At 37.8% G+C, this 25,850-nt stretch overlaps 2 protein-coding genes across 6 annotated transcripts; one reads left to right on the forward strand and one right to left on the reverse strand.

Annotated features, from left to right (window-relative positions):
• Positions 1-542: 542 nt before the first annotated feature.
• On the forward strand, positions 543-12,559 carry LOC112052341 (actin-like protein 6A). Its single transcript, XM_024091377.2, has 8 exons — positions 543-892; positions 1,654-1,802; positions 3,141-3,367; positions 4,858-4,975; positions 6,650-6,781; positions 7,128-7,278; positions 8,201-8,401; positions 10,033-12,559. The coding sequence occupies exons 1-8, from the start codon at positions 691-693 to the stop codon at positions 10,134-10,136; spliced, it is 1,284 nt and encodes a 427-aa protein (XP_023947145.1). The 5' UTR covers positions 543-690; the 3' UTR covers positions 10,137-12,559.
• Positions 12,560-15,462: 2,903 nt separating this feature from the next.
• On the reverse strand, positions 15,463-25,695 carry LOC112052337 (uncharacterized). Of its 5 annotated transcripts, none has more exons than XM_024091368.2 (12): positions 25,517-25,693; positions 24,990-25,057; positions 24,573-24,587; positions 23,984-24,027; positions 23,166-23,287; positions 22,830-22,939; positions 21,280-21,392; positions 20,833-20,891; positions 19,355-19,520; positions 17,654-17,761; positions 16,816-16,867; positions 15,463-15,630 (listed from the first exon to the last, which is right to left on the reverse strand). In XM_024091368.2, exons 2-12 carry the CDS (start codon positions 25,048-25,050, stop codon positions 15,497-15,499), a joined length of 984 nt encoding a protein of 327 aa, XP_023947136.1. In that variant the 5' UTR covers positions 25,051-25,057; positions 25,517-25,693; the 3' UTR covers positions 15,463-15,496. The 5 variants fall into 5 exon arrangements, with proteins under 5 accessions (XP_023947136.1, XP_023947135.1, XP_052742908.1 ...); XM_024091367.2 differs by lacking the exon at positions 25,517-25,693 and adding an exon at positions 25,299-25,451; XM_052886948.1 differs by lacking the exon at positions 17,654-17,761 and having other exon boundaries at positions 25,517-25,695.
• Between the last annotated feature and the right edge of the window lie 155 nt (positions 25,696-25,850).

Consider the following 25,850-nt stretch of genomic DNA (forward strand, 5'->3'; position numbering starts at 1 on the left):
GCTTTTTTGCTAATGGTGTCAGGCCCCAGGGTTTTCTTTTTGCGCAAGCCCTTGATAACCGCAAAGACATTCTCGCATGACGTAGAGGTGATTTCGACTCCGTCCGGGGGATGGGATAAGATCGAAGTGAGTTCGGACTTCACTTTTTTCGCGTGTAATTTTACGACTACAGAACTGCTTGGAGTGCACTGGGCTTCGAGACTTTCAACACACCTAGGAGGTTAGGCACAAACCGGCCATTTTTAGGGAGCTCTACGACGAAAACGATTACAAAAGTTTGAGCCCGGGTACCATAAAATAAATACTAAACTAACTAAACTAATTTATGTGTTTTATCTAACCTCGATGAAAAAAAAAATTAAATCAAAAATCTCCATTTAAAATTGCCGCTGTTTTAGTTCCAAAATATTCCGTTTGCGGAACTAGTAGCGCTGATATGTTCAACGTTTCAATGTTTCTTCTCCTTGGTAGTATCCAAAGATTACAATGTATTATTGGATAGTATCTATTAATCTGTGGTGGTGTCATGGTGTGGTCGTCTCGTCTGTGGTGTCAAACTAGTGATCTGTGGTGTCAAAAGCCGAAAAAAAATATCGGTGGTTCCGTTCGCAGCAAATTGTTTAGAGTTTTTTAAAAAATTACATTATTAAAAACGTTCTATTAATTAATTAAGTTAGTTTTAATTGAAAAATGAGTGGGCCAAACGGCATGTTATACGGTGGAGACGAGATAGGTGCTTTAGTGTTTGATCCTGGGCATCATTCGTTGAGGGTTGGTTATGCCCAGGAAGATACCCCTAAAGCTGATATACCTGCGGTGATAGGAGTAGGACCTGCTACTCATATACCAGATGCTGAGGAAAAGGTTCCAGATGGTAATGTCACACAGACCGGTGAGTATTTGGTAGATGTTTTGAAACGATTGGATGATAAAATGCATTAACGATAAAATAATAATATGAATTATTGCCTTCTATTCAGATCAAAGTTATTCTAATAGCAATATTTCAAAACAAATCGTAGTATTTGTAATTTATTTAGTTTTTTGATGACCTGGTTGCCAATCGACCAAGGCCAATCCAACCATTTTCATTCTGAACTATCGTGAGCCACTCTGTCCCACATGACTTCAGCTAATTCTCTAATATTTGCTACCTCAGAAGAGTAGATCTTCTTCCATTAGCGGGAATAGGCCTATAAACTTCCTCGATAAATGGGCTATTTAACACTGAAAGAATTTTTCAAATCAGACTAGTAGTTCCTGAGATTAGCGCGTTCAAACATACTTCAGCTTTATAATACAGTGTAAACTCCATGTAATGTAATTTAATTTAACATCAAAAGCTAAAGCGTTAAAATGACTTAAAAGCCAAACTTACTTACTTTAAAGCCAAAATAGTTACCAAAAGTAAACTAACCAGATGTTTTTTTACTGTTGTTTAATTAATAGTTATACAACTTAACAGCCACAATGTCCTACAAATTCCAGAATTTTTTTGTAAATAAAAAAGTTGAGTGTTTCATCAAGATGAAGCTACTTACGGAAAATTAACTTACTTAACTTACTATAGTAATCACTTATAAATTTGCCCCAACAATCTCCGGCTATTATAAATTACAGCCGTTTTTGATAGTATATTTAACTTGTCACCAGCGACCAAAAAAGATGAGTTGCGATACTACATCGATGTAACAGAGCTGCATGTGCCGCGGCCCAACATGGAAGTGCAGACATACATGAAAGATGGACAAGTCGACAATTGGGATCTGTTTGAGAAGATGCTGGATTATTGCTACTCTAAGGTATATTTTATTTTATTTTATTTTTTATTTTTATTTCTTAGGGATAGTTAACATTTACATATTATTTCTTAAATCTAAAAGTAAACGTAAAAATAGTTTAAACATGTAAACAACGATACTATCCACGAATACACATACGAAAATAATGACGTCACAAAATACACAAACAAATCAATTACAAAAAAAAACAAACAAACATAAATCTATATAAAAAAAAGAGAGCATTATAACAATAATAATTAAAAATACAACGAAACACAAATAGGTAAGAAAAAAAAATGTAATAATAATTATAATAAGAGATCTAATAATAAGAATTAAGACACTATTACTACTCAGGTACAGGGATATTTAATTTTTGAAGAGTGATTGAGATGGCCTTTTTATATTGGGGTTCGGACAAGGCAAATACGTCCACATCGTCAAATAACGTGTTGTATGTGTCCACAAGTCGACGCACAGGCGCGCGCTTTCCAGCGTTGGTTTTACAGAAATTTACAGCGAATAAATTATAAGCACGCAGCCGACGTTGACCTGCGTACTTCAAAACATTTAGTGATAATTTACATACTAAGTCAGGACAATCGTATTTATTGTTGATGAGTCCATGCAATACCATTGCTTCAAGCAACTTGTGTCTAGATTCAAGAGTAAGAAGATTGTATTATAAATTATAAATTATCTGTAAGACAATAATTAAACCAGTATGGATGTATGGAGTCCAATTGTGGGGTTCAGCATGCGACTCCAACATTAGCATTATACAAAGAGCGCAAAACTACATATTGAAACAAGTGTCGAACTCGCCGTGGTTTCTACGAATAACAGAAATTCACGAACATCTAGAAATGCCAACAGTAAAAGCCAGACTCAGAAACCATCCGAATCACCTGGCTGTACAGTTAACTATACCACAGACGATTCAACGCTTGAAAAGACGGCAAATTTGATTGAAAGCCATAAATAAAATTTACATAGAGCTGCTCCCACTGGGGAAGATTGCTTTTAACCGCCAAATTTACTTACAACACCTCTGCTCATAGTCTGTCGACTGATCGCACGAGAATAATAGAACAAAAAAAAAGGTATAAATTAACAACATTTTACAGTAGAAACCGCTTAAGACGATCACGCTTAAAAGGATTTCTCGCATAATACGTCATTTTGCGCCAGCCCCTACAACTTGAGACATGTTTTTGAGACTTTTCTGTTTGGTGTCACAGACAGTCTTAAATATCTAAGATAGCATAAACTGTTTGTGACACTAAAAATGAATAAACATATTTTCTTTCTATCTTCTTTCTATCTGCCTATTATTCTTTAATCTGTGGTCTGCAGGTTATAAGGTCGCCGTCAGAACACCACCCGGCTCTGTTCACGGAGGCTGTGTGGACCACCCGGCCGGCGCGGGAGAAGCTCGCCGAGCTGCTGTTCGAGAAGTACCAGGCACCGGCCTTCTTCCTCGTCAAGAATGCGGTGCTGGCTGCGTTCGCCAACGGGAAGTCCACGGCGCTGGTGGTGGACGCTGGCGCCAGTCAGACATCCGCTGTTCCTGTCATAGATGGGTATGGTTCATCATCATTTTGTGTGTAACTTGCGGGCAAAAAATTAAAACAAATTGAGTGTTATACCCATTACATTAATATCGTTGTCATCAACCCATATACGGCTCACTGCTGAGCTCGAGTCTCCTCTCAGAATGAGAGGGATTAGGCCAATAGTCTACCACGCTGGCCCAATGCGGATTGGCAGACTTCACACACACAGAGAATTAAGATAATTATCTGGTATGCAGGTTTCCTCAAGATGTTTTCCTTCACCGATTGAGATATTTAGACGTGATATTTAATTTCTTAAAATGCACATCACTGAGAAGTTGGAGGTATGCCCCGGACCACATTTGAACCCACACCCTCCGGAATCAGAGGCAGAGGTCATATCCACTGGGCTATCACAGCTTCCTAAAATTCCTAATAACAAAGGACCTCATTGTCCATAGCTGAACCAACTAACCATGGTACCAACGAGCCTATATAAGGGGATTGCTATAATCTTTAACTGTGTTTTACGAAGGGTTGTCGCAAAACTAAATGGCTGGCAATTGGGGACATAATTTCTGGTGTTATGCAGAAGAAAATAATGAAAACCCTTGAAACATACAGTCCAAAGACCATGATTGACTGAACTATGTTTGTTATACACTGAATTTTTCATAGCAGAGAATGTTTCAAGTCAAAGGTCACTCCATTAAGCGACTCTTCGTGTTGGGGTCCTTTTTTTTGGGTATTTAAGCGATCTACTGTGGAATAATTGTGTGGTGGACCACACTATTATTCCACAGTAGATCGCTTTTGGTCTTACCAGGCGTGATTAGCAACAGGGATGATGACAGTTTTTTAAATTGTATATAAATTAAGAGTATGCTAATAGTAAAGCAAATTTGTAAAAGTAACAGGGTATCTGCGATCATTACTTTCGGAGCTACAGGGATTTAAAGTTTTGTCAGATTTGCGGCGCTGCCGCGGATCCCTGAAAAACGCCCCATACAAAATGGCACGAACTAATGACGTCGTAGTTAATGTAATGATCGTTAGATTTGTATGTGCGTTCAAACAAAATTATTAATATCTTTGTTATTAGTGCGTTTATGTTTATAGTTCATTATTAAAAAATGTCACATCTAATGTAAGGAAGCTAAAACTGTATGAATATTCATCTAATTACGATAAAAGACTTTTAATAGATTTTGAAATTTTATAATCAATTATTAAAAATATTTTGCAAATATCTAAACAATCTTTGCGTTTTATGTATAAATTAGTTAACATTGACCCTATTTACCCGAATGTATCATAAAAATCAATATATTCAAACCTAGTCATCATCCCCATTTGGCTAGACTATTTGTGTATTCTTGCAGTCTGCTTTTGTGTTTTATGGCATTTTTTGTTATTTCTTTCTCGACTGTCGGCATTTCAAGGTATTCATGCATTTCTGCTGTTTTGGTGAATCTAGACTGGACAATGTAGTGATTGTTGTTTATATATTTTTTCAGATACGCTCTAGTGAGTGCAGCGGTGCGGTCCCCGGTGGGCGGCGACCACTTGGTGGCGCAAGCGAAGCACATGCTCAACAGCGCGCACATACAGATGCTGCCCATATACAGTATAGCGGTGAGTTTCATTGATACGACGTCAGAAGCGGATTTGAAGGGCAAAACACTAATTGGATGAAAGTTCAGGTCTAACAATTCCCACCAAGAATGTTAAAAAAAATCCCCCGAATGGCAAAAAATAACCTTGAATGAAGTCCCGGACTTGTAACCGAAGGATGTAGGGTTAAAGATGCCTTTTTAAACTAGTTACCACTATTCTCCACTCGAAGTCATTCTCCCCGCCTATACCAAAATAATCCATGAAGGATTACCCAACTAAAGGTGTGGACGGATCGAACGTCACAACAAGAATGAGCTAGGCCGCCCGAGCGGTTTACCACTACTCCCCACCTAACTCACGGAACATTTCGTACTATATCGGCTCATGACGACACGAGCCAGCCTATCGAATGACTTAGTCACGCCGACACCAGCGACCATCGAACGCGTGAATTTCAAGTTTCCACTTTCCAGGAAAACTGTGGAAAACTCCCAAGAATTCTTCATTTTCAATGTTTCACCATTGATCGTTATAGACTTATTATTTTATACCATTTGGTAATGAAAACTCATCACATTTAGTTTTCTTTGCATTTAAAAGTAATTTATTTGCAGAGAATCAATGTGACGCTTGTAGTAAGTCACGGTTTACATCGTCAAGGTTATTTTTACTTCTGTCGGTCTTAAAAATTAAGAACGTGTCGTCAGCAAACAGTACAATCTCACAGATGCCGCTGACATGGTGTGGAATCGTTTATGTAAATTTGTTTTTAAATTGTTTATGTACACAAAGAATAGAAAAGGACCCTGAATTGAACCCTGTGGGACACCCATTATGGCAGAAGAAATGCGCGACTTTATATAATTTGTGCATACCTTTTGTGTTCTATCACTGAGACAATGAGATTAAATGCAACATTTTTGATGCCAAAGTGGTTTAACTTAAGCAACAGAGTGTTATCAACCCAATCGAATGCTGCTCCGACAACGATAGCATTCTTAGAACTTTTCCATGCATCATAGATATGTTTTAAAGGTTTAGCACCTGCGTCAGTTGTATTGCGACCTTTTGTACAACCATACTCATTCAGGGTGGAAACAAAAATTTAAATTTAAATTAGTATTATATAAAATTAATATGTACAAAAAAAGTCACGTAAAATGAAGCTGTTTGCTATTCCAGCATGTAGGTTGGAGCAGACCCGCGAATCGCCTCTTTTTCGCGCGTTGGCATTGATTAGCAGGTTTAGATTTGTTTTTCTCCTCGCTTGCTGAATTTCGCAAATCTTTTAGTAGATATGTTCAAGTAATGCCGGACTAAAAGACACAACACGAGAATCATATAAACGCATAGGTTTACGGCCGCGTGGCGCAGTGGGTAGTGACCCTGCTTTCCGCATCCACGGCCGTGGGTTCGATTCCCACAACTGGAAAATATTTGTGTGATGAGCATGGGTGTTTTCCAGTGTCTGTGTGTATTTATACATTATATAAGTATTTATATGTAGTATATAATTGTATATTAATATTATAATATCAACTATCTTAGCACCCATAACACAAGCTACTCTGTATGCTTACTTTGGGGCTAGATAGTGGTGTGTATTGTTTAAGTATATTTATTACTATAATGTTTATGCATGTAAGTGATAAATAAATAAATAAATATTAATTTATTTATATAAAACGACAGAGTAAAGAAGTGATCCGCGAGAGGGAGCGAGCTAGATACACACTGAAGACGCTGCCCGCCGGCTTGACGCACTCGTGGCAGCAGTACATGCTGAAGAGACAGTACGAGGACTTCGTACACTGTGTCGCACAGGTCAGTTCTATTTTTTTTTTATTCTTTACAAGTTAGCCCTTAACTACAAACTCAAGTGGTTTCTGCGTTTTAGTTCTGGGCTGGCCAATGAAATACTAGGCTTTTCTTTATTTAAAAAAAATCAATTAAAAATTTTAGTCTAAAGTCAGGAAGTTGGTGGTGTCCCCTTGGTTTGGGGAACATGTTAAGCCATTGGTCCCTCTATATATCATTCTGATCTCTGCAATACTTGCCAGTTCTGTGGTAGAACGGCAAAGGCACAAGGTGCACCCTGAACGCACTCCACGAAATATTGCACTTTAAGTGAAGGGGTGCAGTTGAACAACTTTATTCCATCTCCTTTCAGGTATCAGAGTCAGCGTACGACGAGCGGGTGGCGGCTTCGGTGCCCGCTGCTCACTACGAGTTCCCCGGCGGCTACCACCAGGACTTCGGCCCTGAGCGGTTCAAGCTCACAGAGTGCCTTTTCGAGCAGAGTTTAGGAGCGCCGCACTTAGGTAATGTACTAAATACGTCGCCAAAATTTTTGGTCCTTCGAGCCAGATTTTTATTATTTTTAACGAACTCGATTTAAATTGACATTTTCCTTTTGTCATCACAATCCATCACCAAAATTTACTTTCTTTTTTAGGACATCTTCAAATCTTCGATTTCAAAGTAACTGTGTTTCATCATCATCATCAGTGCTCTTAGATATTTATTGGATATACACGATACTAAAACCCTAATTAAGACTTAGAATATTTGTCTTTTTGTCCGGGCTAATCACTGGCATGGCTGATCCGATTATAATGAGACTTTCACTGGAAGATAAAGAAGTTTATTACATCATAGTAGTTGCTACTTTTTTTTAATTACGGAATTCCTCTAGGATTTGAAATGGTTATCTGAAAAACTTAAATTCACGCCGACGAATTCACGGGCTTTCGCTGGTTATAAATGAGTTTTAATTAAACATCACTATGACAGAGGCAAAACAATTCATTCTATCAAATAAGTAGTTTTTTTTTTATTGTTTACAAGTTAGCGCTTGACTACAATCTCACCTGATGGTAAGTGATGATGTAGTCTTAGATGGAAGCGGGCTAACTTGTAAGGAGGAGATCCACACCCCTTTCGGTTTCTACACAACATCGTACCGGAACGCTAAATCGCTTGGCGGTACGTCTTTGCCGGTAGGGTGGTAACTAGCCACGGCCGAAGCCGCCCACCAGCCAGACCTGGACCAATTAAGAAAATCTCAATCTGTCCAGCCGGGGATCGAACCCAGGACCTCCGTTTTATAAATCCATCGCGCATACCACTGCGCCACGGAGGCCGTCAAGATTAATTAATTATGGAATATTTCCATCATCACATGTCACGTGCGTCGCCCAAATATTTGGTCCTTCGAGCCGGATGAACGGTGTCTGTGTGCAGTGTGCGCGGCGGCGGGCGCGTGCGACGCGGACGCGCGCGCGGCGCTGTGGGGCGCGGTGGTGGCGTGCGGCGGCGGCGCGTGCGCGGGCGGCTGGCTGGAGCGGCTCAGCAAGGAGCTGAGCAGCCGCGCGCCCTCCGCGCACCGGCTCAAGACCAGCGCGCCGCCCGCGCACCACGAGCGCAGGTTCGCCGCGTGGATCGGTGAGTTCCCTTCTATCTTCTATGATAACGTCTCAGACCAATTATATCCCTTTAAACATACGGCAATCAAAGACACTGGACATTTTTAAAAATGCCGTAAAGACTCATTATCTGGTGCAGTAAAGACGATCTGTATATATTATTTCTCTTCAATATAATGTATTTATTAGTATATTTTGATATGTATTTTATTCATTATTGTAGGTATTTGTGTAATATTGTTTATGTATTAGGATGTAAATTATTTGTATGTATGTGTATTACTAATACTATGGTTATTTTTGTTTTACGCCACCTGCTGATGTCCTTAAGTTTTCCTAAACCGAAGGTTGCCTGGAAGAAATCGCAACTTAGCGATAAGGCCGCCTTTTGTATGCTGATCTCTTCCTAATTTGTTTTTTATTTCACTTGTTTTTGTCTTTGTGGTGTGCAAATAAAGTATATTTATCTTTTTATAGAAGGACCTGTATCGCACTCATAGTTACGAACAAAATTGTCTGTCATTTTCTGAGGAAAACGGGCTTAGATTTTGTGTATATCTTATACTAAACTAGAAGTTTTTGCCCGTTTTTTACACAATTCAATTACACAAAAAGGTATTTTTACGGAGCTCTTTAACCGACAAACACGATTACAGCTATTTAACATCCATTCTATAGAGACAGTTTTTATAATCGCATTAGATCGTTGATCATATACTTTGACAGAAAAGTAATGTCTAGCGAGGCAGGTCCTATACAATAATTGGTCTGAGGATAAGATAGATAGATTTAAGTGATGGTGTTTTTTTTTTATTTTGTCAAAAACAGTCATTACAAAACAATAATATACTAGTTAAAAGAAAATACAATCACAATAGACAATACATTGCCGAAAAAGTACTTAAAACGTTACATATTTATAGTATGAAATATCGATGGTTTGGCTCCATTACTCTCTACCCGTGATAGCCCAGTGGATATGACCTCTGCCTCCGATTCCGGAGGGTGTGGGTTCGAATCCGGTCCGGGGCATGCACCTCCAACTTTTCAGTTGTGTGCATTTTAAGAAATTAAATATCACGTGTCTCAAACGGTGAAGGAAAACATCGTGAGGAAACCTGCATACCTGAGAATTTTCTTAATTATCTGCGTGTGTGAAGTCTGCCAATCCGTATTGGGCCAGCGTGGTGGACTATTGGCCTAACCCCTCTCATTCTGAGAGGAGACTCGAGCTCAGCAGTGAGCCGAATATGGGTTGATAATGATGATGACTCTCTCTCTATAAGGAGGTCCTGTGGTCTGTTGATACCTCAGACCAATTATTGTATAGGACCTGCCTCGCTAAACGTTACTTTTCTGTCAAAGTATATGATCACCGATCTAATGCGATTATAAAAAACTGTCTCAATATTATCGATGTTAAATAGTTGTAATCGTGTTCGTCGGTTAAAGAGCTCCGTAAAAATACCTTTTTGTGTAATTGAATTGTGTAAAAAACGGGCGCAAACTTCTAGTTTAATATAAGATATATACCAAATCTAAGCTCGTTTTCTTCAGAAAATGACAGACAATTTTGTTCGAGACTATAGGTGCGATACAGGTCCTTCTATAATTGGTCTGAGGTTGATACAATGAAGATTTTTTTTGCAGGTGGCTCCATACTGGCGTCCATCGGCTCGTTCCAGCAGATGTGGATCTCCTCCCAGGAGTACGACGAGGGGGGCAAGGGGCAGCTAGAGAGGAAGTGTCCCTAGGAGTGACTCACCCGGGGGGAGGGTGGAGGGGAGTGACACTTGTGGACATTTGTGAAGTGCTCGGCTTTAGAGGGGAACATTGTAGCCTAGTTAGTTAGTGTCGAAGTATAGTTAGAGTATCGTGCGTTGAGCATTTTAGGTATCAGTGGTAATGCAGTGGCGCGGCAGCAGGGCTAACTTCGCGTGTCTTGATTTTAGTGTACTTACGACCTGCGAAATAAGTGTTTCAATTATAAAGTTTATTTGCAAGCCTTGCCAACAACAAATACATCTTTTTTTTACAAGTTAGCTCTTGACTACAATTTCACCTGATGGTAAGTGATGATGCAAACTAAGCGGGCTAACTTCTCAGGAGGACGATGAAAATTCACACTCCTTACGGTTTCTACACGACATCGTACCGGAACGCTAAATCGCATGGCGGTACGTCTTTGTCGGTAGGGTGGTAACTAGCCACGGCCGAAGCCCTCCACCAGCCAGACCTGAACCAATTAAGAAAACCTCAATCGGTCCAACCGTGGATCGGACCCAGGACCTCTGTCTTGTAAATCCACCGCGCATACCACTGCGCCACGGAGGCCGTCGGACATGATACATATTAATAATTAAATTTACTCGTAATAAAACTAAGAATTAACAGTGTATTAATCATTATTAATAAAATACTTATAATAAATACACGCCATCTAAATGTTCACATGGTCATGACTACGCTAAGCATGTTAGTTCATAAGTCGATTTTTTTGTATGTGTAAAAATATGTCAAAGTCGCTGGCAAACTTAATTAATAAATAACTTGTCATCGATCTCCTATTAAAAAGTAGATGCACAATCAGCGATCAAAACGTCCCCACTCAATGAGTGCCAAACACAACTTCTTGGCACTCAATTCAAGTAGTCGCATTTGAAAATTCAACTTTAAACTCAATTACACACGCTAAGGTTAAATTTGCTCTGAATTTGGGATTTTATTGAATACTAGCTGATAGCCTATAGCCTTCCTCAATAAATGGGCTATCTAACACTGAAAGATTTTTTTAAATCAGACCAGTAGTTCCTGAGATAAGCGCGTTCAATCAAACAAAACAAATAGTACAGATTGGACTATATTTAAAGGCCTTTAGGTATAATTTTCTTTACCAATAATTCTCAAACTGTCAAAGTAAAATTGGCTATTTTTTAAGTGAAATTTTCTACATGATTGTGCGTCATTTATTATAAGAGGTCAATGTAACTTGTCATCAAAATTGTTGCTGCTCGCTAAAATTGTCTTCAATATTTAATATCAATAGGCTAGTTGACACTTTTTTAAATGTTTTTTTTAGACGTGATTACATGAAAAATTCAATTATTAAATAATTATGTTTTTGACAATACGAACCAAAACGCCTGTCGGCCATGATGGTCTGTATTTCAACTGTTTCATGACGTCACTACATCACATCCCTTACAAACGGAGCGTTTGACAAAAATAATAGTTAACATTTAGTACATCAAGTAACATTGTGTTGTGACGTCACACAATGGACGACAGTGTTTTCACGTTTAGATAATTTGAAAATAATAATAATAATAATTAAGAAGAAGCTTTCGCTTAACTGTTGGATCAAGAGTCGGATCCAAAAGACAGTGATTCTTGAGACGGCGCGTATTGTGAGGAGGTTCCTCACTCTGGAGCCCTGACCACCGGTTGCTTGGGCACTCAAATGTCCCGCAGCGGGAGGGTGAATTTTTTTTTATAATTTTTTAATAATGTTTTGTATTTTTTACTTATATTGTTAAAAATTTAAAAAAGAGAAGTAATAAATAAATGAGAGAATAATAATAATACTTAAAAAAAATGAAGTTTTAAGTGTTTTAATATTTTTAAATGAAGTTTTTTAAGAAATCCTTAACTTTTATTAATTTATTTAAATTCAAATTTTTCAAACGTCAAAAACGCTGTCGTCCATTTTCTGACGTCACGAACACACTTGATGTACTAAACGTCGAACTAATATGTTTGCCAAACGCTCCGTTTGTATGGGATTTATTATAGTGACGTCATGAAACAGTTGAAACATAGACTGTCATGGCCGACAGGCGATTTGGCTCGTATTGTCAAAAACATATTTTATAACTAAAATTTTCGTGTAATCACGTCTCAAAAAAATAATAAAAAAAAGTTTAAGTCTAGTAGAACGATAATGAACTATTTAAGACCATTTAAAAATGTGTCAACTAGCCTATTAGACCGCCATTATCAAATGACATCAAGGCATTAGCGCCGCGTCTACGGGACTTGTTTCGTTGCGCGGAGTCTACACGGTGACCGTACTATCTTGTGATGAAGAAATTATAACACTATACGTTCAGAATATGCTTTATTTACAATAATTTTTAATCAGTATGACTAAGTTAATAATAAATAAGTACATTTGTAAGTGAATTTCGTTTTATTTGAAACCTTCATGTCATAAAATCAATCACCAAAAAGAATAATTTTAATTATATAATGATTTATTTATTTTGCTATCATCCGCGAAAATTCGGACTCTACAACGTGCAATTGCACGTTGTAGAGTCAACATCTCCTGAGGATGCTCCGGTTTCGGGGTGAAACGTACGTAGAGAGTATTTTGTTGGACCTGGGTGACGTTGTCGCATGGGTTCGCCGAATTTTCGCGGATGATAGCAAAATAAATAAATCATTATATAATCATGATGAACTTCCGCAAAGTAACGCCTGCTTCTATCCAATAGAATAATTTTACTTCAGTATAAATGATCTCGATAAGATCGATTAAATCGATTTTTTCATTCATTCCATTTTTTACTACATCACTAGTAACGTCAAGTCCCAAACGTCACCGTACCTTCCTATCTGAAAAAACCTTAGATACATAGGTGTCAAAGGAAAAAACACTAAATAAATTATTTTTTTGTCTTCCATTCACCAAATCTCACGACACATCAGCAGGCAGGTCATCTTCTCCCAGATAAAAATCAAGGTTTTTTTTAATTATTATTTACAAGATAGCCCTTCACTACTATCTCACCTGGTGATGATGCATTCTAAGATGGAAGCAAGCTAACTTGTTAGGAGGAGGGTGAAAATCTCCATTCGGTTTCTACACGACATTACCGGAACGCTAAATCGCTTGGCGGTATGTCTTTGTCGGGAGGGTGTTAACTAGCCACGGCCAAAGCCTCCCAGCAGCCAGACCTGGACCAATTAAGAAAACCTTAGGAGCGCGCAGCGTGTCGGTACGATATGGATAAAATTCGAAGCGCAAGCGAGACGTCGAATTATGACTTTCACGTGAGTGAAAAGCACGGAGCGATTGACACGCGACGCAAATTTTGTGACGTGAGCGCCAAAACCATTTTTACCTAATTGCAAGTAAATTAAACAACATAACGAAAAACAAAATGGCCATGTTCAACATATATACCTATTTTTCTATACAAAACAAAAGAAAATAAGTTTGCTTTTCCTGAGATTGAAAGCAAAATGTGAGCAAAACACGTATTTTTCAAAAAAATAAACTAGCGAGAAAAGTTTTACAAATTGTGTATTTTGTATAGTCATAACGAAACTAACACTTTGAAATATCATTTACCCAAATATCAGGCTCCTAACTTTTCTAGAATCTGAGATCCAGAACCATTTGTAACCACCAAATTACATATTGCACACTCTTAACGGCCACGGCCTCCTTGCCTGCCCGGGTAAGGCGCGGCTACTTGTTCCTTCGGTCGTCTTATCATCTCGTCGCCGTTAAGCGTCTGCGCGACACATGCAATTTTAATTTACACTTTGACCGCGCGCCAGGGTGCCTAAATAAAAAATTCCAAGGAATTGAATCAGCGCCATCTAGTGGCACTACTGCACAACTGTTTCAATTCCTTGGAAATTCGCATTTACATTTAACGCGATAGACACTGTATGAAAACGTTAAAAACTCCCACTTGGAACACAGGTTACTACATAGAATTATAGGTACTTGTACCGAATCGTAAATCGTAAATCTATCGTAATCTATAAATATACTACTAACTTCATGATTTTTTAAAAAGAGCAACTGTTGAGTTTCTTGCCGGTATCTTCTCAGCAGAACCTGCCTTCCGAACCGGTGGTAGAATCTTTACAAATACTCGACTGACGTATCAAAAGTGCTTGTAAACTGAGCATAATTGAAATAAATGAATTTTTTGATTTGATTTGAACTTCGGGAGTGAGTTCCATACCCTAGCCATGCGTATAATAAACAAAGATGCTAATCGCTTCGTAAGTTTTTGGACGTCAAATGGTAGACGCAGTGGCGTGCATAAGGTTGTCGATCAGGGTATGCACTAGTAATAAAATCAAGCAAACTGGAATATTTTAGAATTTAAATTATCGTGAGTGTTATTCGTATTAATTGATTATGAAACACGGCTAAACGTCAGTTTGGATCGTGCCGCGATGCAAGAACCAGCTCATGACTAAGGGACCCGTATGGGTTCGAAACTAGTCGGGCATACTCCGACGTAATATCACGTGAGTTTTAGCCGTGTTTCATAATCAATTAATACAAACTGGAATAATCTGTATATAATAAGCACTAAGAAGACAACTCTTAGGGTATGCAGTGCTTTAATCGATGTATGAAGTGCACGCCACTCGGTAGACGGTGACATACTTCATTCCCCGTAGATCCCTGCAGCATTCTAATAAGGTTTAGTCGTTCTAGAGATTATACCGGACAGACAGACAGACACCATCATAAAAATAGCCAGGATAGCTTGCTACGGACTCAAAACTTCGTGATCCGATAAAACACTGGCGGCCTCCGTGGCGCAGTGGTATGCGCGGTGGATTTACAAAACAGAGGTCCTGGGTTCGATCCCCGGCAGATTGAGATTTTCTTAATTAGTCCAGGTTTGGCTGGTGGGAGGCTTAGGCCATGGCTAGTTACCACCCTACCGCAAAGACATACCGCCAAGCGATTTAGCGTTCCGGCACGATGCCGTGTAGAAACCGAAAGGGGTGTGGATTTTCATCCTACTCCTAACAAGCCCGCTTCCATCTTAGACTGCATCATCACTTACCATCAGATGAGATTGTAGTCAAGGCCTAACTTTTAAAGAATAAAAAAAAAGAAAACACTATCTGTGAAAAACAACATCTTCCCTAGCTCAACACCTCTCATTGAGTGGAGACTCGTGCTCAACAGTGAGCCGAAAATGGGCTGCTAATGATGATGATGATGATCAGGCTTAGTTAGTCAAGCACAAGCCACAGCATAGTAAAAAAAAAAGGTGACAGTGGGAAGGTAGGTACTAAAACAAATAAAACAACACAGAGTGAGTCAGTCAGTATATAGGCCGTGCGCCCGCTAGCACGCACTAACTCCGTGCTCCTCCTCGATGTGCAGCTTGAACTCGTGCCTCAGCGAGGACTCGAACCCGCACGCGCCGCACACCAGCACGTCCGCCTCGCTCACCTCCGGGCTCTCCAGCAGTCCTTTACCTGGTGAGTGACAACTGACGGTTACTCATCTACCTATACTAAAGCCATACTCGATGTGCACTGTTCACGAACAAACAAATTACCACAGATTAAGGATAATGGCAGATAGAGCACACAGATCACTACGTGTCGTAGCCGCTCCAAATACAAAATTCAAAAACGAATACATTCTCGCGTCAGTAATTTTAATTTTATTCATGAAAAATTGCGTCTTATCTTTTTAAATACATATTTTAAAAACTGTTCACAAAAACTAACAAAATTCTTATTTTTTAATTTTTTGTGAACAGTTTTGAGTATTTTTTTTATTGGTAAACTAGCGGACGCCCGCGACTTCGTACGCGTGGAATTCAGTATTCACAAATCCCGCGGGAACCGTGAATTTTTCCGGGATGAAAAGTAGCCTATGTGTTAATCCAGAGTAAAATCTATTTCCATTCCAAATTTCAGCCAAATCGCTTCAGTAGCCGCAGCTTAAAAGAGGTACAAACATACACACTTACACACAAACTTTCGCCTTTATAATATTAGTAGGAAGTAGAATAAGTTTTGAATAATATATGAGTTTACGTAATAGGGGTGATGACAGTTTTTTAAATTGTATATAAATTAAGAGTATGCTAATAGTAAAGCAATTTTGTAAAAGCAACAGGGTATCTGCGATCATTACTTTCGGAGCTACAGGGATTTAAAGGGTCAGATTTGCGGCGCTGCCGCGGATCCCTGAAAAACGCTCCATACAAAATGGCACAATCTAGTCACGTCGTTGGCTCGCTGATCGTTAGGTTTTGTATGGGCGTTCAAACAAAATTACTAATATCTTTGCTATTTGTGCGTTTACGTTTATAGTGCATGTATTAAAAAATGTCACATTTAATGTAAGGAAGCTCAAACTGTATGAATTTTCATCTAATTACGATAAAATATTTTTAGTAGATTTTGAAATTTTATAATCTTATTTATTTTGCAAATATCCAGACAATCTTTGCTTTTTATGTATAAATTTGTTAACATTGACCTTATTTACCCGAATGTATCATAAAAATCAATATATTCAAACCTAGTTATCATCCCCATTGTCATAAGTGTTAAATTTTGAAATATAAATTATGAATAGAGTTTGAATATGCGGATGTCAAGATAACATAACCCTCCTTGCAGTTGGTTTTTGTTTTAGATACTCACTTGTGCTCACTGTGGTCACTTCTAAATGTTTGTCTTTCACGTGTTTCATTAGCTGGAAATAAAAAAAAAAGGTTATATGTAATAATTTAAACAAACTTCTCTAAAATGAGATTTCATATAATTATTGGGAAAAAAGACTTCAAAATATAATAGTATTTTTTAATGAGTAAACATTTTATTATACCATTATACCAAAAGCATCACCAATTTAATTTATATATTTTCAAGTTACTCTTAATAAGGCCTTTAATTTGATACCCATATTGTAGGAATGCATTAAAAATAACTATTCCGACATCTTGGGTGGTCCGCCATATTGAATTTAGAATGACGTCATATAACATATCATGCATTGTCATCCAAACTTAACGTGTATACAAAATTTCAGCTCAATCGTTTGAAGATATCTACTTAAAAATAGAATTCAAAGAATCCACCATAACATACATTGAAAGATAAATAAGAGCTTTTATAAATTATTGAAATCCATTTTTATCCATCGGAACTTAGTTGTAGTAATGTATTATGATATATTCCACTAGTAGGAATTCATCTTCGGTTCGGTATGTGTAGTGTAGGGTAGTGAGGGGTAGTATGTACTGTACCCAACACTATCCCGGGTCGGGTAGTGTGTACTCTGTAGTAGTGTAAGGTAGTGTGTGGCAGTATAGGGTAGTGTGCGGTAGTTTATGGTAGTGTGCGGTAGTGTATGCTAGTGCGTGGCAATGTGGGTTAGTGTAGGATAGTGAGCGGCAGTGTGGGGTCGTGTGCGGTAGTGTGGTAGTGTGTGGTAGTGTGGGGTAGTGTGGAGTAGTGTGGAGTTGTGTTGCGTGTGTACCTGCGAGTGCGTGTTCCCGCGAAAGGGGCAGCGCGCGCACTGCAGCATGATGGTGGAGGCGCGGCAGCCCGCGCGCCACTTGCCCGCGCCGCCCGCGTGCTCGGCCGCCTGCGATTGGAATTACAAGCTTTTAGAGCGACGCCCCATTAGTGCGTTGCGTTCCGTTGCGTCGACGGTGTGTATTTTTTTTTAAAATGACATGCTACATTAAAGCGTTCCATCATCGCAGTAACGTTTCAACTGAGGTGTTGCTACATCGGACAGTGTTTTACAGTTCAGTACTGACTGGATGCACACGTCGTCCTGTTGTACTGCGATATCACTGCGAAACACTAAATATAATAAATAAATAAAAAAGCCTTCTATTATTTACCATTTACATATGATAATTATTTTTATACTTTTTATATAAAACAAAGTAGGTAACACTTTTATACTTAGTAAATTTTCTGCAATATATGTTTTTATTAATAATTTTTATATTATTTGTTTTTCTGTTTGTATTTGTGGTGTACATTATTTCTATATAATTGAATCAGCAATTTGTTATGATGGTATATTAATTATGCTTAATGTTATACATATATATTTCCTTAATTTTTGAAAAATGAGAACCCCTCTGTAGGGTAAAGGCCTTCTCCGGATTTCTCCATTGCCATCCTGCCATCGAAACACTAGTGTGGTATATACATATACGTGATCCACTGCGCTGCAACGCAACACTAATTAGGCATCTCCTTAATTTTACTTGTTGCGGAGTTTACGGAATTTAAAAGGTCAACGCGACCTCCTCTACACTTGTTATAAGTTACTCGATCACAGGTGGTATTGAAATTCATTAGTTATGTTGTTGTAGAAGGGAGGTATCAGTGTTGGTATTAAATAAGAGCTCAGTTGTTTGTTAGGCAGCGTAGACACTGTCACGCTGCCAGTCGCGTTAGTGATAATGTTTTGTGATTTAATTAATGTTCATCATAGGTTGTTTAGTGTGGGCATGGAAAACATGTCGAGCAGGGAAGGTGAGTGTTGCATTCTAAAGGGATCTCTTAAACCTACTCTCAAATTCACAAGTCCTGGGACCTGCTCGAGGTGTTTCCTCTACCACAAAATGATGGACATTCACTGTCGCTGCTACCCGCCACGTTTTTTTTTTAATTTTTTTTATTTCTTACAAGTTGGCCCTTGACTGCAATCTCACCTGATGGTAAGTCATGATGCAATCTAAGATGGAAGCGGGCTAACTTGTTAGGAGGAGGATGAAAATCCACACCCCTTTCGGTTTCTACACAACATCGTACCGGAACGCTAAATCGCTTGGGGGTACTAGCTCGGGCGGATGATTCAAGCGCATAAAGATGCGCCTATATATGATGATGGTGGTGTGATGATGATGATGATGATGATGATGATGATAGTGGTGGTGTGATGATGATGATGATGATGGTGGTGGTGGTGTGATGATGATGATGGTGGTGGTGGTGGTGTGATGATGATGATGATGGTGGTGTGATGATGATGATGATGATGATGATGGTGGTGTGATGATGATGATGGTGGTGGTGGTGTGATGATGATGATGATGGTGGTGGTGTGATGATGATGATGATGATGATGATGATGGTGGTGGTGGTGTGATGATGAAGATGATGATGATGATGGCGATGACGATGGTGATGATGATGATGGTGATGATGACGTCACCTTGTGCGCGGTGAGCTCCTTGATGGCGTTGCACTTGAAGCTGCACAGCTTGCACGAGTACAGGTACAGGCGGAAGTGCGGCGACGCGAGCAGCTCGTGCGGCGGCGGCAGCTGCGTCTTGCGGCGCCGCCCGCGCGTCGGCGTCGTGTGGAGCGACATTAGCGCCCTGCGACGCACCAATAAGCATAAACATTATAAAGTATTTACTATTAATATTACGAACTTTACTAAATTCGTTATTAATCCATATTCGGCTCGAGTCTTTTCTCAGAATGAAAGGCCAATAGTCCACCTGGCCCAATGCGGATTGGCAGACTTCACACACGCAGATGATTAAGATAATTCTATGGTATGTAGGTTTTCTCACAATGTTTTCCTTTACCGTTTGAGACATGTGATATCTAATTTCTTAAAATGCACACAACTGAAAAGTTGGAGGTGTATGCCCCGGACCGGATTCGAACCCACACCCTCCGGAATCAGAAGCAGGGGTCATATCCAACTGGGCTATCATGGCTCTCGAGGTTTACTAAATTACGACTACGATTTACGTGTCCAATACAAGAAACCCCTTAGCAATATTAAAAATGAACTCAAGCTAATTAATAAAGCTCTTGCCCCACCTACTTTTTGGTCTATAAAAGACGAAGCAAAGGTCGAAAACGACACTTTGCAATTGCACGTTGTAGAGTCAACATCTCCTGAGGATGCTCCGGTTTCGGGGTGAAACGTACGTAGAGAGTATTTTGTCGGACCTGGGTGACGTTGTCGCATGGGTTCGCCGAATTTTCGCGGATGATAGCAAAATAAATAAATCATTATATAATCAAGCTAATAGCGAAAAGACAAATTTTAATTTATGAAAAATTTAAAACTGTTTAATTCTGTTACGTAAGTATGAAGTTAATGAACTTTGGCCTAGTTTCAGAAATGTATTTCTGTCCTAGAAAACTTTGTTATCAAAGTCCATGTGGAGATAAAACTGATCGTGTGTCGCATCAAGATCGCGATAAACACACGATCAGATTCAAAATCTATTATTTTTTTTTAATAGATGAAAATGACGTAATTAGATGAAAATTCATACGGTTTTAGCTTCCTTACATTTAAAGTGACATTTTCCAATACATGAACTATAAACGCACAAATAACAAAGATAATTGTAGTTTTGTTTGAACGCCCATACCAATTTAACGATCATTAAGTACCATTTTGTATGGGGCGTTTTTCAGGGATCCGCGGCAGCGCCGCAAATCTGACCCTTTAAATCCTTGTAGCTCCGAAAATAATGATCGCAGATACCCTGTTACTTTTTAACCGACTTCAAAAAAGGAGGAGGTTATAAATTCGTCGAAATCTCTTTTTTTTTGATACAACTCTTATTTTATATACAATTTAAAAAACTGTCATCGTCCCTTTTGTAACTTTCCTGAGCTAGCAAAAAAAAGAAACTTAAAAAAAGTAATTAGGTAACTCACTTTGCTTTTTGTAATGATTTAGCTCTTTCCAATATTTCCACCGGCGTCAGTGCTGTTTGCTGCAACAAAACATATTATTGTTACAATCAATGGCGTGCATAAGGTTTAAGGAGTGCGTAAGATAGATTTTTTTTTTTTTTGTTTTTTTTTTTTAAACATACAAATAAAAAAAATAAATACTTACAAATGAAACGTTACTACATCTTTTACTAAACTACAAGTTTTTGGCCGTTTTTTGTGCTATTCAACTATACAAACCGGCATCTTTAGGGAGCTCTTTACAGCGACGAAAACGATTACAACAATGAAACATCGATTCTAGATCAACAGTTTTTATAAACGCGTTAGATCATTGATCCTTGCCAGAGGGGTAACGGTTAGCGAGGCAGGTCCTGTTATTAATGGTCGAAGCCCCGACATGATCTTATTTTCATCGTAAAACGGTACCTCTTTGGGTTTTTCTGGTTCGGGTGGTGTTTTGGACTGCGGCAGACTCGACTGTAGGAACACGACGGGCCCTTCGTTGCCGTCTATCACCACGTACGAGTTGTTCTCGTGCTCTGGAATAACAATATCTGTTTAGATTAACCCTAGATTACTAAACTATCGTACAAGTGACGATGTTACTAAACATTCGTAAAAAATACGACAGGCAAATAAAACAATATAAATCAACGAATCATAAACTTTAATTATTTAAGAAATTAAAATTATTTATTCTTTGGGCATAAGATACACATATTAATGAAAAATGTTTTTTTTACTATACATTTTAACACATATTCATGTCGTGCGCCCTACATATGGCTCTTTTACATTTCATGCAAAAGTTTTTTGTCATTTTTCTAGCCTTAGACGGACACAGGACTATGTATGTATTGTAAAAACAAGTGCAACTTAAAACTCACACTACTAAACTTTCGTAAATTTTACGACATGTTAGTTATAACTCAATTTAGAAATCACATCCGACCAAAATGACAGCGTTTAGAAAACTGACTAATAAAATTAGGAAGGTACAGTGAAGCGGGGGACGAGGAAATGACGCGAACTTTGTTGTCGTAATTTTTACGATAGTCAAAAAAAAAAAAAAAAAAGTTTAGTTTAGTAATCTAGGGTTAATAAGCTAACTACATAACTCAAAACACAGTCATACGTCGCATACAAAACGTTACATACATAACATTCATATTGCAAGCTATCACACAACAGACATTCGTTTAATATGCATACATAACGCACACACGCACATCTATCATAACAGCCATAAGTATTAAATCAGTCGCAATAAAACCTTGTCATAGTGCATACGTATTTTTTTTAAAACATCTCCACTACCCGCAGGCGGAATTCAACCTTGACGAGTTCAACAATATCCATTTGTCTAACTTTCATTTATACTAGCGGACGCCCGCGACTTCGTCCGCGTGGAATGGGGATGATGACTATACTAGAGCCATGCTAGAGGAATACTGTTTACCAACAAACAAATTAAAACTTTTTCTACCCTCATTTCTAATTTGTTTGTTAGTAAACAGTACTCCTCGAGTATGGCTTTAGTATAGGTTTGAATATATTGATTTTTATGATACATTTTCGTTATTTTCATTTTAACACAAAATTACTTAACCGATTTTCATGAAAATCAATTGAATTTTCAAAATTGATTAAGAAATGATGAAATTATGACGTAACAAAAATTAAAAAAAACATACGCGACGAACGCGACGAATTGAGAACCTCCTCTTTTGTTTGAAATCGGTTAAAAAGTTGGAGATGCATGCCTCGGACCGGATTCAAATCTACGCCTTCCGAACTGACTTGAAAAGAGGAGGTCAATCATTTTTCAAAATGTTTTTTTGTAATGTTTGTTTTCATAACTTCATCATTTAGTACCTACATAACTAATTTTCATTTTCAACATGTTTGAGTGATTTCAGTCATTTTTACCAATTTACCAATGACTCTACATTATCAGCGAGTAAAAACTATAATACCGTCTCCATCATCGTTGGAGAGCACGCAGGTGACGGTCTCCTCCCCCTCCCCACCGCTCTCCGCCTCCTCCTGAGTCACCAGCCGGTACGACTCCTGTCCATCGTCACATCTGAGAATATACATAACATCATTCATCATTCACTGCTGAGCTCGAGTCTCCTCTCTGGTATGCAGATTTCCTCGCGATGTTTTTCCTTCACCGTTTGAGACACGTGATATTTAATTTTATTTATTTAAAAAAAAATTAAAAAAATATATATATTACGTGTCTCAAACGGTGAAGGAAAAACATCGTGAGAAAAAAAAATATTATTATGGATAAACGGATTACTTACTTAACCAACGTCAAGTTGAGCAAGTCAACGACTACATTCTTGTCCGAGTCCAGCACCTGCACATATTTGAAGGCTTCATCGCTGCTCGTGTCCCCTCCGTCTGGTAGGATGGTGTCTGATAACTAGAAATGAAAAAACTACTTTTTAACTTCCCCCTACTTAAAACAATTACAGGGCTAATGACAAAATACTGATTAAGAAGAATATTAAGCCTTATTCAATCCTAGGTAAAAACATTATAAAATCCAACCCAATGTCGCTATTTCGTGATCTACACCAGATAATTTCCCTTAGTCGAATTAAACTAAGCAAATAGTACTTGTTGAGCTTACTGAGCTGTGGGAGACTAACATTCCGAAGGACCACAGTATGAAAGTGAATAAATATTATGACCTAACAAATGAACTAACTAAAAATGGCTATGTAGTTAGTCTGTACGCCGTAGAAGTAGGTGCGAGAGGATTACCAGCAAAATCTCTCTATAACTTGCTTAAAGACCTTGGCCTCTCTAGAAGTGCAGCTAGTTCTATATTAGAATGAGTATCCACAGCTGCTCTAATAGGATCTTACCAAATTTGGTTAAGTAGGGAGAACAACATGAGTGGAGGAGGGGAGTGTTAATCAATTGTCAAGGAATTCCTTAACCCTACATCCTGTGGTCACAAGTCCGGGACTTTGCTGAGATTTTCTCTCTATCACGCGATGGACCCAGCACCGGCATTATTTGTGATAGGCTTTCGAGAACTTCATAGGTAAAACTGTGGGGTGTCGGCTACTTGCATTGTAAAGGTGCCAAAGGTAATTTAATTATAACTTACTTTACTTCTTTTTGCAGGCGGCATATCCACAATTTGTAATTGGCCTGTAATTATAATAACATACATTTTTTATCATTATTAAGTTGTATTTAGCAACCATGTTAATTTATTTTAAATTTTCAAGTATTATTATTATATATTATTATACAAAGAAATCTAAATATATAATAAAGGTCACTCGTCACGAAATCTCGAAAACCGCTTGACGTAGAAAGATGAAATTTGCCAGTTAAGTAGTATAAAGTTAATACAGCGATGAGAACGGTTTGTGCAACATAACCAAAGTACGGTCAAAGTTGTGGGCGTCCACTAGTACATATAACAAATTATGAGTATTATGAAATCCAACTAGTTCAGTGGGTAATAACTCAGTCTTCTACATCGAAGGCTGTGGATTCAATTCCCACAAGTGAAAAAAATATTTTTGTGATTAGCATGGATATAAGATTTATAAATATTTATATGTACATCCATGAGCTATCCATTTGTTAGTCCTCACTACCCATAGCACAAGCTATGCTTACTTTGGAACTAATCAAATAAGCAGTTCATTTAGATTTACTATAAGCAATAAACTGTGTGTACTTACCATCTTTATATTCTGCTGTCAACAAGGGGCCGTTCTAGTATTATGTAAGCACTACAGGGGAAGGGGGTTCTATATGTTACTTTGCATTACTGGATTACAGTAATTTACTTTTTATTAGATTTCCATAACAAAGGAGGTTCTAAGGTCGGCTGTTTGTAGGATGGCCGTTGATATTTGGAAGAAACTTCTTGTATTGCAATCAAAATGGAAATAAAATCAGCAAAAGGCTGTTAATAATTGTGCATTCTTTTTTTTTCACTTAGTAGGTTAGTAGTAGGTAGGTAAGCATTTTTGGGTATTCTCACAAATAATTTATATTTCTATCTACTCAGTAAGCAAATCAATAAAAAAAAACCAGAATACATTACTTGCTTTTGCTGAAAAGGGGAGGGGGGATAAATAATTGTATCTGCTTACTTAATACTTGAACGGCCCCCAACGTAGTTCCAGATTCTGAAGATTGATCGTCATCTGACATGATTTAGCTGAAAACAATTATTTTTTACTTATTAAGTATCTATAAACATAAAAAGAATGACAACAAGTGTCCCAATATTATTAAATGCCCATTACTATGAAGGAAAATAATAACAAAACACCACTTTTTAACAATTATTGGAAATCTAGATTGTGTACAGACACAAATTTTCAAGTAATTATTTAAATAAGCAAGTTATTTCTCACATCTCTTTGAAGTAAGTAAGTAGATAAGTATAATTTATTTACCATGTTGATTTACGAACTTTGTTTTAAATAGTTCTATGCCTTAGAAAACCTAATGTAATACACATAGCTGTTTTAATAACAAACGTCTTAGAATTAGAAATAGAAACTGGAACAGTCGTGAGTCGAATTCGGAATAAACCTTTTTTCCAAAATAAATAAAAAAGCAAATTGCAACACCGCCTAAAAGCTATAATTTAATGATTGCAACAATTACTTACTTTTGATGGCAACAATCGATTTTATTTTGTAAATATATTTATTAAATTTGATTTCACTTATTTTTCATTAAAGATAATCTTAATTTTTAAACACTATCAAGACGAACACCACTGAACAATACATATTTCATATTTCTAAAACGCCATTTTATTTTCTCACAGGCGAGATTTCACCAAAATAAAATATTCAATAAAATGTTGCCATTAGCAAAAATACTTTTTTGGTTAAGTTATTTATTTTGTTATATAATCAAATTACAATGAAATTGGTAAAAAAATCGTCGATTTAATCATTTTAATATGTACCGAATTAATTTTATTAACTTTCTTCCTA

Source organism: Bicyclus anynana, chromosome 18, assembly GCF_947172395.1.
Source record: "Bicyclus anynana chromosome 18, ilBicAnyn1.1, whole genome shotgun sequence".
Lineage (NCBI taxonomy): Eukaryota > Metazoa > Arthropoda > Insecta > Lepidoptera > Nymphalidae > Bicyclus > Bicyclus anynana.

Excerpts from the sequence above, each read along its gene's own strand:
- LOC112052337 (XM_024091368.2), bottom strand. The coding sequence starts at position 25,050 with ATGTCAGATGACGATCAATCTTCAGAATCTGGAACTACGTTGGGGGCC. Across the intron at positions 23,288-23,983 it reads CGCCTGCAAAAAGAAGTAAA|TTATCAGACACCATCCTACC; the intron begins GTAAGTTATAAT and ends TTTCATTTCTAG. Across the intron at positions 19,521-20,832 it reads AAATCATTACAAAAAGCAAA|GGCGCTAATGTCGCTCCACA; the intron begins GTGAGTTACCTA and ends GGTGCGTCGCAG.
- LOC112052341 (XM_024091377.2), top strand. The coding sequence starts at position 691 with ATGAGTGGGCCAAACGGCATGTTATACGGTGGAGACGAGATAGGTGCT. Across the intron at positions 4,976-6,649 it reads TGCCCATATACAGTATAGCG|AGTAAAGAAGTGATCCGCGA; the intron begins GTGAGTTTCATT and ends ATAAAACGACAG. Across the intron at positions 6,782-7,127 it reads TCGTACACTGTGTCGCACAG|GTATCAGAGTCAGCGTACGA; the intron begins GTCAGTTCTATT and ends ATCTCCTTTCAG.